This window comes from Alexandromys fortis, unplaced genomic scaffold (assembly GCF_014885135.2).
Source record: "Alexandromys fortis isolate MF-2015 unplaced genomic scaffold, M_Fortis_MF-2015_v1.1 scaffold_67, whole genome shotgun sequence".
Taxonomy (NCBI): domain Eukaryota; kingdom Metazoa; phylum Chordata; class Mammalia; order Rodentia; family Cricetidae; genus Alexandromys; species Alexandromys fortis.
In genome coordinates this window covers 2,162,571-2,174,814 of record NW_026067945.1, presented here as the reverse complement: position 1 = coordinate 2,174,814, position 12,244 = coordinate 2,162,571, and the positions used below count along the sequence as shown (strand labels likewise).

The following is a 12,244-nucleotide window of genomic DNA, read 5'->3' as shown; positions in this document are numbered from 1 at the left end:
AAGTTATGGAAATTTTGCCCAAAGGCCACGCATTGGGTGGGCATCGCTATGCCTCCAGTGTCTCAAGATGCAGACGAGTATCTCTCGCTCCAGGTAACCAGAGCTCCTTTCTCCCTTTCTCTAGGATCAACTGCTACAACGCGTTCTACACACAGGCTCCATTTGGTGGCTTCAAAATGTCTGGAAATGGCAGAGAACTGTAAGTGTTTCTGACCCCTCACCATCCACTCTTCCATGAAGGCTAGTGGTCCTCGATGGAGGCTGCTCAGGATCTGTCCCTTCTCCTTCCCACCCTTGTCCCTGCCCTGATCTCCAGAACCAACCTGCAGCCTCAGCTTCATGCTCTGAGCAGTACCATCACCCTAGGGACACCCTACAGTTCTTTGGCCTAGGCTAGCAGGATGGGTGTGTGAAGGGGTGGTGATTGTAAGTCTTAGCATACACATCTCCATTTTGATCAGAGAAAACAGACTGGCTTGGTCAGGCTCCGAATCCGCCTGCTTTTGCTTTCAGAGCCTGGCACCAGCTTTGAGGTCATACTGTGGGTGACTCTAATTCCTTCTGGATACATTTTTCAGGGGCTGTGTTGTATTTCCATGGCCTCAGCAGAACATTCTGGGCCTGAACAAGTTCTTCTGTGTCTCTTTCCTGCCTGACCTCCTAAGATTAATGGATGGGCCTTCTTGCCTCTGGCCCAGGCCCAAAGCTGGGTAGAGTGTCCCTGGGTGGAGTCGCTACATGCTGGCATCTCTCTCCATTCCCTCTTATTGCTGTCCTGGGTTTTATTAGCCAGTGTGGACAAACATCTTGGTAGGCTCAATGATCCCAGGGAGCCATCTGTGATAACACCCCAAGGCTGTTCTTGGACCTTTCTGAGAGCTCATGTTCTCCCTTTTGTTTAAACAGTTTGTGTCGTTTATATACAAATGCTTTACCTTCTACATGTCTGCCGTTGTAGTCAGAACAGACCAGCCTGGGCCTCACCGAGCAGCTCTGCTTGTAGAGTCTTGAGGCTGTTCCAATGGGTAGAAACTGGCTTCCACCAGCTCTTGACTGGTCTGCATGGAATTAGGGCCCCTTACTCCACCTCTGCTCTGCTCAGACTCTCCTTGACTCATAAAAGATACTCAAGAATCGTCTGCACACAGGAACAAAACCCACACAGTCTTCTTCGGTCCTTGGTCCTGTGACTGGTTCTCCTGCAGTAACTTATTGATTCTTGGCCACAAAGACCTGTGGCAGGAGCTCGGTGCCCCATTGGCAGCCTGTCGTGTTTGCCATTTTTGAGTCTCTACTTCATGGCCTCTCAGAGGAGCCTTCCAACCGAGCATGGGAGGCTAGGGCTAGGACCACCCGAGTTCCTTCCAGGTTCTCCAATAGTAACGCTGGTGACAGCTGACATTTGCTGAGCACAGACTCCAGAAGGTTTTGTGAGAGCCCCCGAACAGTCATTCATGTTCTTGTGGAGACAATCCACAAGAGGGGATAACAGCTTTCAGGGGACAAAACCGACCCAGGAGGCTAGCAGATCATACGTGTTAAAAGTAGGGCTGGAGAAAGGGCTCAGCCATTATAGGTTAGGCTCACAACCAAAAGGACAAGAGTTAAGAAAAACACCGACTGTCACCCTGGCCTTGGGCTTTCCATAGTTCAGAACTAGCTAAGCAGAGCCCACCTGTGTCTTATTGGTGTTTTTTAATTTTGTTTGGGGAGATTTTGTTCTGTTTTTTTTTTTTTTTTTTTTTTTTTTTTTTTTTTTTTTTTTTTTTTTTTTTTTTTTTTTTTTGCAGTACTGGGAAAGGTACTTAGGTCATCCCGCATGTGAGGCAAGTTTGTTACCACTGAGCCGACCCCGGCCCTAGGGGTCATCTCTGTCAGTCCCTTCAGATGAAGCCACCAGAGTGCAAGTGGTCACTTGTCTCCTCTGGTCCTTTGTCTTCAGCCAGGCAGGTTGTGAGGACCAGGGAATCCAGCACCCTCACGGCCTTCCTTCTAGAGGCAGGAAGGCAGCAAGCAGGCCAGTCCCCTAAGTGAAAGTCACTGGAAGGACACAGAGTGATGCAGGGCACATGGAGGACACCTGCCTGGCCGCTGCTACCCTAGAACCTCTGCAGGTGTCCGGCAGAGCTTAATCACCTGGGCCACTCATATCCTGGGGTCTGTGGTCCCTGTGCCTGCCACCGACTGGCTTGCTAAGCTCACAGACCTTGGCCATGTTTCATCTTGACAGCTGTGCTAGGGACTTTCTTGAATGTCTTTTTTTTTTTTTTTAAATCTTTGGCATTTATTTTTCCAAAGCTTATTTTTTTTTTTTTTTGATGAAGGATTTAAAATCCATTTGTAAGGAACCTGGAAACTGCCTTGAAAACAATTTCTATTTTCAGTTGTTTTGAATTAGTGTCTCCTTGTCGTAACAAGTTCCCCTTTTCTGTGCTGGAGCACCATAAGGTGGATTCCATGGTTTTCCCCATACTGGTCACCCGGAGCTAGGCTGGCTACTGGCTGTACATCTGCCGGCCCCTCCAGGGTGTGTTTCTGGGCTGGTCTTGGAGGGAGCCTGAAAAATCTGTTCCTCTTGGTACATTGCTTTCTGCTTCTTTGCTTTGCCGTGTAAGTAAGGCATCCGAGAGAGCCAACAAAAACTCCTAAAACAGAGATGCAGCGAGGCCAGACCTTCCTCCCTGACCCTTAGTCTCATTTGGTTTTGTTTTTATAAATTAAAAGAAAATTAATTTTAAATTTAAATTTTTTTAAAATTTCATGGCAGAAACAAATAGAAACCTAAACCAAAGCTTCTGGAAAAAGCCCTTGTTCTGGCCTGTCTTGTATTGCTCTTCAAATTTGACCTTGAGACTCCCAGCTGAGTCTCTAAAGACGTCCTTGCTGACCACAGTTGGTCCAAGGGCATATCCCCAGCAGACCCTGCAGGCAAGAGGTGAGTATGGTCCTACACTTTCACAAAGGACATGATCTCTGAGCTCTTGGTGATTTTCCCCTTGAAATATTTGCCAAGCATCTTTACTACTCGAAGCTTTGTGTTAGGTTCTGGGCATTTGTCAGCAAACTGTTCTCAACCCTTGTCCCCAGCTATATTCTAGGGGGGTTATTAGGAGGAAGGCTGAGCTCCCAACTGGCTTTGGTGGCTGATGTCAAAAAGACTGGGTGAGGGGTTTAATGAACCAGAACAACAGATGAGGAAATAGAAAGAAGAAGGAGGAATCTACAGCCTGCTTCCTGCGAGAATGTGCTGACCCTTCAGAGCTGTTTGACACGAGCTAATTCGGGACGATTTCACCCCTTTTCTTTCCGAGATCGATTAAACCGCCAGCACTTAGGATTTTTGCAAAGCAATACCTTTTTTGCTCATTTGGAAAGTTGATGATGTGTTTTCTGTGGCTATGCACAAATCCAACTCATTCTCTCTGTTTGTGGAAGCAAGCTAGTTTTTGCCGTGAAGATGTATTTTGGATATGTCCCAGTCCTTTAGTGAAAGCCACCTAGAATGGGCACTGGTGTTATTTCCACGGGCCTTTATTATTATTATTATTACAAACCTTGTTTATAAGCTTTCTTGTATATAGTTATGCACTTAGGGTGGTGGTTTTCAGAATGAATTCCTAGAATTCAGTGCTCGGCCACATGAAAGTGTCTCTGTGTGATTTTACATGTCCTCGGGTATAAGACAGTGAGTGTCCCTTTCACGCTTATTGGAATTTGAATTTCTTTTTCTGCAAAAGTGAGTATGTCCTTTGTTGAATTTTTCCACTTGGTGATTTGTGTTTTCCCTGTTGCTTTGTAAGTACATATAGTACATTAAAAACCGCACACCTTCTTAACGGTGACGTTCCTTACTCAGCAGAGAGTGAGTGGCCGATGTAAATTCTCCCTAGGTGGTGGAACCGAGAGGTGGCATTCCCACGGCACAGCTGAATCCGTCTTGGGGACTCCAATCATCTTTACTCTACAGTCATGAGCCACCATGGCTCTTACACTCAAGGGGGCATCAGAACCACTCAGGGAACTTACTAAACACAAACAAACCCCTTTTGACCCCAATGAGCAAATTTCTGATCCCATCAATATACTGGCTTTGATGACTCCAACATGTGTCACCAAGCTCTACAGGACAGGTGCAGCTCTCTCTGAGCTTAGATCGAGGTGTCTGCTAGGCAGGAGGCTATGAGGACTGAATTCCTAGCCTCCTACTTGGCTCAAGGCCTCAGCCATCTTCCCAACCAGCCCAGTGGTACCTTTCTGTGTCTTGTCTCATTTTTTGCTTAATTATCTTCTTCAATTCTTAAGAACCACTGGGCCACCCAAATGACCCAGAAAAATCTCTGTTTCGAAGTCGATTGATTAACCACAAGATTTCCATCTCCAGCATCCATTCCCCCTTGCTTGGCCACCTACCACATGCTCCAGGACAGGGGAGCGGGATGTGGACACCGTTTATTCTTTTGCCTTCCCTGTTTTACCTGCCACAGTAGTGCTGGGGGAGGCCCAGAGTTTGCATTTCCAACATGCTCAGAAGTGATGTTGATGACACTGAGCTGAGCTGCTCACCTGCAGGTCTCAGAGATGAGACAGGATTGTGATCTTTTAATACAAAGATGGCCTCTCCAGTCCCTGGCCCCTATAAGTCATTAGAGAAGGAATTATTCCAAAGATGCTAACCCGAGGGCCATCACATCCCTGTGTCTAGCCTAGGCCAGTGTCTGTTCCCTTTCTTCTGCAGTCTGACCCAGCTCCTCTTACAGCTGTGCCCTTCAGAGCCAGATGTCTTTGTGGGCCACAGGCTGCCTCCTCGGACATAGCTATTTCTCTCTCTTTAAGTTCCAAAAAAAATACCACTTAAAACTGACACAGTTGGTGCAGTTCTCACACCCCAGATTCTCCTCATCCACCTGCAAGGGCCCCTCTTCTGCAGCAGCCACCTGCCTGACCCAGAGAACTGACCCCTGGTTTGTTCTGGTGTTTCCCTCTCTCCTGGTCCGGGAGCAAACCCTAGCTCTTTTAAGGGCTTCAAAAGCACCATACACAGGAACTTAGCATTTAAACTCACTCTTTCAGCTCCCGACACTTACTAAGGACATCAGAGTGCCTACTGCCCCTACTCCGGCCAGGCATCGCAAACCCCAGCCCTCAAACTGTGCACCAGAGAGCTCGGGCGTTAGAAGCGTTTTCCCAGATCCCTGAACTGACACTGTGAACTGTCCCTCTTCTGTCTCCACAGAGGTGAATACGCTCTGGCTGAGTATACAGAAGTGAAAACGGTCACCATCAAACTGAATGACAAGAACCCCTGAGCAGCAGACCAGTTTCTTCCTCCAACGCTGGACAACTGTCTGTGGCAACTCCAACTTGCCACGAGCCTAGAGCAGGACGACGGCGCTCATCTTCCCAGGCCCTTCTCTTCCGGACACTCGGTCTACTAGAGTTTACTGGTTTTGATTTTCCTCTCACAACTCATGCTTTATGGACCAAACTGTGGGTGGCTGGATGTTACGTGTGACGCTGCAGGCCTGCCTGGGGAGGAACTGGTCTCCAGCTGTGACTTTGCCTTTAGCCTAAGTGCAGGACACAGCAAAGACCTCCAGGGCTCGGTTAACAGGAGGATGGTCTCTGGAGTGTCCTGCAGTTATTTTAAATGCTTTTTGCTGACCCCAGGAGGAATGTGGAAAGAGCTTACTGCGTGTGTGGCTCTCTCACGGGCTCCTCGGGGTCACCTGTGCAGGGAACAAGTCCCTCTTCATCCTGAGGTTGAAGTGGGACTATTCACAAGCAGAGGTAGGTGTTGGTAGGAAAGGAGGATCCCAGGGAGCCAGTGCGGGCAGCTTAGGGGAAACACATGCCAAGGAAAGACTTCAGAAGGCTTTGGTCTGTAGGGGTGCCGGTCCCGGGGGGGGCTGCATACTAACACTGACGGTGGGATTCTCCTTGAAAACCACCCTGACATTGAAATGAGCAAGTCAACATCCCAAAGAGTTTGCTCTGTAGTCCTGAGATGGTCAGCCATCCCGAAGGCCCTTTTCTGGCAGAGAGCATCCTTGGTACCACCTTTGGCACTGATGGCCCATTTTAGAGCTACCCTAGCTGAGCAAACCCAGGCAGTTGAGCCGCACATTCGACACTCAGAGCCATCGTTCGCTTTCGCAAATTACCCGTTTCCACCACATTCGGTGATCGCTCCCTGTTTCTTTTTTCTCCAGCTCCATTACCCGTTTTAGATCAGAAAACTGAGAGACAGCTGCCACTGAACAGCGCCGTAGCTATGAAGTCCCATTTGGGTTTCCGTTTCTGATTGATTAGCTAATGACACCCGAATCCCATAAGGGACACGGTCACCAACCAAGTGACCTGGATATCTCATTCACATTATGACATTTTTTCCCTCTTTGATGTATCCATGTGTCATGCAAATTCCATAGTTTAGCTTGGAAAACTAAAGCCGTTCTGGGATGCTCTAAGAATAGAACCGAACGGATTGGGTTGACTGTTGTTTGGGTACTTTTAACTCTCTAATTGGCTGTGATGCTTCCACTTAAGGACTTAAGTTGGACTGAGAAACAGCAAAAACAAAGCCTCCTACCAGAACCAGTGTGTGCATCAAGACTGTGGTGCATGAACTGGAGCTCTCAGCCCTGCCAGAGACGAGCAATATTCCATTCACCTTCCTTCCCCCTCAGCACTTAGACTACCAGTAACTGATTAAGCCGGGATTTGGCCTCATACACTGACCTTTCAGCATCTCAATATCTCTAGGCACTCACTACCCTTCATCGTAGTACATTAGAGGGTTGCTAGTCCTCCATTGTACAAGAACGCCTTTAATATGAAATGTTACATTATTTATAATTGGTATCATTAATGTATCTTTTTATAGCTGTAAGTACACAGAGGTAGTATATTTAACCTTCTGTAATATACTGTATTTAGAAATGAAAATCTATATAATGTTAGATTTCACTTCTTTTAAGGTTGCCCCCTGTGGTATAGTTTTTCAATTGATTGGACTGGGAATTCTGATGCTAACTTCAGATCATGTTCAGCAATGACAAAAATAAAATTGGATGTTTGAGAAACATTCTTTTTTTTTTTTTCCGCTGAAGGACTAACCCCATTTAATTATGTGGCAGAGTCTTCTTTCTGAGACTTGTATACTGTGGCTTTTGATAAGCAATGTGGATGGCATTAACAAACTTGTACTCCTTCAGTTGGTGACACGCAGGGCTCTTCTGATGGTCATACCCATTCCTGTAGTCTTGGGTGTTGAACGGCTGTTGCCCTGTGCCTTACAGGCTAAGTGTGAGGTGCTTTCTATGCTGCCCAAGCCCCTTTTAACCACAAACCAATGAAGATTTGAGTATAGAAAATGAGCATTTAGGGAAACCATTTTGTCCCCAAATAGTGACCATGTTTTGTTTGTTTGTTTGTTTGTTTGTTTAGTTTTTGGGTTTTGTGTGTGTGTGACTTTTCTCTCTGATGATCTAAGGATGTGCACCTAACTTAGCTAAAGTTCTTAAGGCTTCTAATTGCCAAGAAATGTCAGTCGCCTGGCTGTGACCTGACATTGATTCTGGAGCAGAAACCTTCACTGGACTTGGGTAGGTCTGGAAAGATCAAGCTGCCCAAAGTCCAGGTGGCTTGCAGTGTGAGAAGCCCCGCCCCCTTAAAAATGGCCCAGGGGAGGTTGGACTTTTACTGTCTTCTTGGACCTCTGCTAGCATGCACTAGGGTGTGTGTTACTGTACTTATGGACGTTTTGGCTCTCAGCCGAAGGTGAAGAGATGGTATAAAATCACACTTCCTGTTGTTTGACGAATTAGTATAAAATCACACTTCCTGTTGTTTGACGAATTAGGGCATGACCGCCTGAAGAGAACCACTCTAGAGACAATAGGTGGAATGGGTGTGTTTGAGTATGTGTGTAAAAGGTGTGCAGGGGCGTGTATATGTGCAGTTGTATGGCTGGGGTTGGGCGTGTTCTCTAAAAGAAGACACCTTGGGGTGCTCTAGCTTCACCTTTTGGTAGGTGGTTACTTTCTTTTCTTTTCTTTCTTGCTTTGTTGTTGTTTTTCGAGACAGGGTTTCTCTGTGTAGCCCTGGCTGTCCTGGAACTCTCTCTGTAGACCAGGCTGGCCTTGAACTCACAGCGATCTGCCTGCCTCTGCCTCCTGAGTACTGGGATAAAGGCATGCGCCACCACCGCCCAGCTGGGCGGCTACTTTCTAATGTCCACTCCTCGCTAGAGTCCATGCAACAGTGGAGATTGGGGTTTAAATCAGTGTTGGGGATATTAGAAGAAAGCGAGGATCTGACTGAATAAAGACAAACATCAAAAGACAGAAAGAACCGTAAGCCTCAATGGACTTCATTCAGAGAAGTAGGTGGCTGACCTACCTCTGACCGTGGTCTACCAGCTGAACCCCGTTGGACACGGTCATTCCAACCTCAGGGTTCTGAAAACTGGGTGGACTGCGAGCAAAAACATGGGTCTGCGGGAATGAAAAAGAAGGGGAAAGGAATCTTAACTGTACTGCAGGAAAGTCTCCTTTGCAAACTTGGGACTAACACACGCCTACTGGGTAAAGTTGAATGCTGGGATCAGGCCATACATGTGTCGAATGTTCCAGATGATTTTCTACATTGGGCATTTTTCCTAGCCTATTCCCAACCTTGTTTAAAGCGGAAATTTTCTTGCCACAGCAAGTATTGGCAACCCAAGTGTCCTAGTGTCTGTCCTGCCACGAGGCATGGATTTCCTCCTAGTAACGCTAGGTGGCAGCAATGTATGTTCTGAAGTAGACGCCAAAGCAGGCTCATTCAAACTGCTGACGCCAGGCCTTGCAAACTCTTAGGGACTTTCTGGTAGCAGTCATACTGCTGCCCTTGCTAATTGGTCTGAGAACCTCGGTGGTGAGGACAGGAGTGCAGAACTGCGCCTTTTTCTGAACGGTGTTCAGTGGAGGGAAAACAGAGCGTAGGAGAACCGCGAGAGTCTCCCCGGCGAACACCACCGATCCTAGGTAAACACTTGCGCTGCTCCTCAAGTGTCTCAGGCGGTCCACAGCTGCTCAAATTCTATGAACTGGCAGAGAGAGTTCTGGCGATCCGTCTATGCGCTTTGTGCGTGGTCTCGGGAATATTCCTTGTTACCTTACCGCGGAAGTGTCTAGGTACGGAACTGCTTTTTGGCAGAGCACTCTCCTCTCTGAGGGAAAATCAGAGGCGCATCAGAAGCCTGTCGGCAGCTTAGCCATGAGAGTTTAGCCTGAGTTTGGTTATTCTCCTCAGTGACATCAGCTGGCACAACATTGCACCATGCTTTACACCTTACCACAATCAACCAGGCAATGTGGCATGGGCCTGTATTCCCAGATACTCCAGAAGTCGAAAATCTGAGAAGATTCACCAACTAGATCTTTGCAAATGTCCATAATTAATTTAGCGAACCAGTGGTGGACTGCGAACAGTTTACAGAACACCAACGTTTAAAAAGCAGTTTCTGTACTGCTCACTAAAGACCTGCACACACATTATTATCCTCGTCCTTCTATATTTACAGCCAGAATATATGACCAGCATACAAGATAGAAATCAATCATTTACTAGAGCAGAGCCTTAAAGGCTTCCTTCCTTAAAGGTTGAGCAGAGACCGGAGCAGTCTTGTCACTGTGTCTGTCCCCAGAAAAGACAGCAGGGCATCCTAACTTGGAGAAGACCCTACAAAGTCCCAGGGCCCTAGCGTCTACCAAAGCGCGAGCAGTGAGCTTGGTCACCGGCATCTATCTAGCAGCTAGGGAAACCGAGGCAGGCCATCCGGGGGTCCGCGTCCTCGTCTGCCGAGGCCGTGGGCAGCGGACCCTCTGGCGCGGCCCTGCTTCCGCGCCACCCGCCCTCTCCGCCCGCCAGGCGGCCGCAGGATTGAGGAAGTGTGTCTGGCGGCCAGAGCCTCGCAGGGCAGAGCACGGTAGGACCCGCAGGCCCTGGCCCGCTGATGTCGTCCTCTCTCAGCGCCCCGACCCCACCGCTGCAGGTAAGTGCTGCTCCGGCCCTCACCCTGCCCTTCAGCCGGGGATACGACTGAAGCCAGCGGCTGGACAGCAAAGCTTCGCCCGTGCCTCTCGGACCCATACTTGGGTCCCTTCCATGCAGCCGTGGCCGCCTGCCCCGCACCCTGCTCCCCGCGCCACAACTCCCGCGCCTTGTTCCCCAGGCCCGGCACCCCGCACCCCTGGCTGCCGCGTGCTCCGGACCCCGGCCTGTGCCCGAGAGGTCTCAGGTCACAGCTCTGGGGGGTGCCTGAATCTCGGGGCGACCCGGGTCTCCTCGCTGTTTCTCAGACCGCGCCGCGACCCTCGTCCTTTGAAGGGTTAAGCGGGTGCGGTTCTGGAACCCGGGAGCCGGGGGACCCCGAAATCCCGCGCGAGACCGGAGCGGAATGGGGGCGGGGAGCAGAGTTCAGAAACAAAAGTAGGAAACACCAGGGCGGCTACAAAGTTCTTTTGCGTTTGAAGAAAGCCTGACTTTGAACATAGAGCGGGGATCTGAGCGTGTGTGTGCGCATGGGGGTGCCTGAGCGCCGGTGGCGGGAGGCGACCGCCCAGCAGGCTCTCCACGCTCTGGGCACCGGGGTGGCGCGGGGTGGCGCGGGGTGGCCTGGAGGTTTTCCCCTCCTCCACTCCTGGGGCGCGTTTCTGGGCCAGTGGTCGCCTCTCTGTTGCTACTGAGAAAAACTCTTGCTTGAGCCGCTGTGTTCCCAGTGCAGAGGAGGGCAGACTCCTAGAAGGGCAAGGGGTGGCAACAAAGATAGCGATGGAGAAGCTCTAAGGATGCCAACAGTCAGTTCGAGGCCATTAAAATTTTCTCTTGCATGCGCCCACCGCTGCAAGGACTGGAGCAGGCTGAAAAGAGTCATAAGAATTATGTTCTTAGCAAATGCTCACCAAATACCGTTTTTAATGAGTTGACACTCACACGGCAGTATTTAAGGGACCACAATATGCACACTTGAAAACTTCAGCATTCAGCTAAGTTGGTTTTCAACTAATGGTTTGGTTTTCATTGTCTTCGTTCACAGTCCAGAAAAAAATAGCTTACCAACACTTAATTTGTCCTAAAGGAAGCTTTAGGGCCAGCCAACTTTTCCTCCACCCCGACCTCTGCATCTCCTTGATAGCTTAGATAAATTTTAATAATAATAATAATAATAATAACAACAACAACAAGAGTAAACCAGCCAGGGAGCTGGCTCAGTGTGTAAGGCACTTGCTGGTCAAGTGTAAGGATCTGAATTCAAATTCAGAATCCTCATGGGAGGTGCAGAGCAGACCTCCCGGAAGCTCACTGGCCAGCTAGCTTGATATGGGCAGCAGTGAAGAAGAGACTGGGAATCTCAAACATGGTGTAAAGCAAAGACCAACACCAAAGATTGTCCTATGATCACAACACACACACTAACACACACCACAACACCAACATACACACACCACACCACACCCACACACCACACCACACACATCAACACACTACCACACACACACGCTACACACCACACACACAGAGCACACACCACACCACATACTCACACACCACGTATACACTACACAATCAACAAACACCTCCACACACTATACACACCACACACACAGAACACACACATGCACACATACCACATAGACACTACACACACACCGCATACACCACATACACACTACACACACCACACACATACACACGGAGGAAAGAGAGAGAGAGAGAATTAAAAATAAGAACCCTAGAAAGTCTTATCATCTCTGAGTTCAGTCGACCGCCTTGTTGGCTCCATCCCCCAAAAGTAACCTGGTCTGTCTTCTTCTTCTCACGTCCTCCTCCATAGTGGAAATTGCTGCTGCCTCTGCTATATGATCACTATCCTCCTCCCTCTGCTCTAGCTGCCAGGCACAGTGATATAGTAGACATACATTCTTTGTTTGAGTAGTCTTTAAAATTATTTATACAATATATTTGTCATATTATTTCTCTTACCCAACTCCTCCCATATACTTCTCTTCTTTATATTATTTTTATCAAAACCCAAACAAAACACCAAATTAAGCCAGCCAACCAACCAACCAAATAAACAAAAAACACACAAAAAACATGGAGTCTGCTTTGTGTTGATCAACAACTCCCTGGGTGTAGGGCCTGCCTTGGAGTGTGGCTGAAAACTGATTTTCTCTGTCCGAGCAGGAATGACGACTAC

At 48.5% G+C, this 12,244-nt stretch overlaps 2 protein-coding genes across 2 annotated transcripts in view; both read left to right on the top strand.

Moving 5' to 3' along the window:
• Aldh1a3 (aldehyde dehydrogenase 1 family member A3) overlaps positions 1-7,084 on the top strand; it is a 35,224-nt gene extending 28,140 nt beyond the window's left edge. The window contains exons 12-13 of the mRNA XM_050149132.1: positions 125-199; positions 5,234-7,084. Coding sequence (XP_050005089.1) covers positions 125-199; positions 5,234-5,306 — 148 coding nt within the window. The 3' untranslated portion in view covers positions 5,307-7,084. The remainder of the gene's footprint in view (positions 1-124; positions 200-5,233) is intronic.
• A 2,191-nt stretch (positions 7,085-9,275) lies between these two features.
• The window catches only part of Lrrk1 (leucine rich repeat kinase 1), a 131,242-nt gene continuing 128,273 nt past the window's right edge, over positions 9,276-12,244 (top strand). Inside the window, exon 1 of the mRNA XM_050149149.1 lies at positions 9,276-10,036. The gene's annotated coding sequence lies outside the window, so the exon portion shown is untranslated. The remainder of the gene's footprint in view (positions 10,037-12,244) is intronic.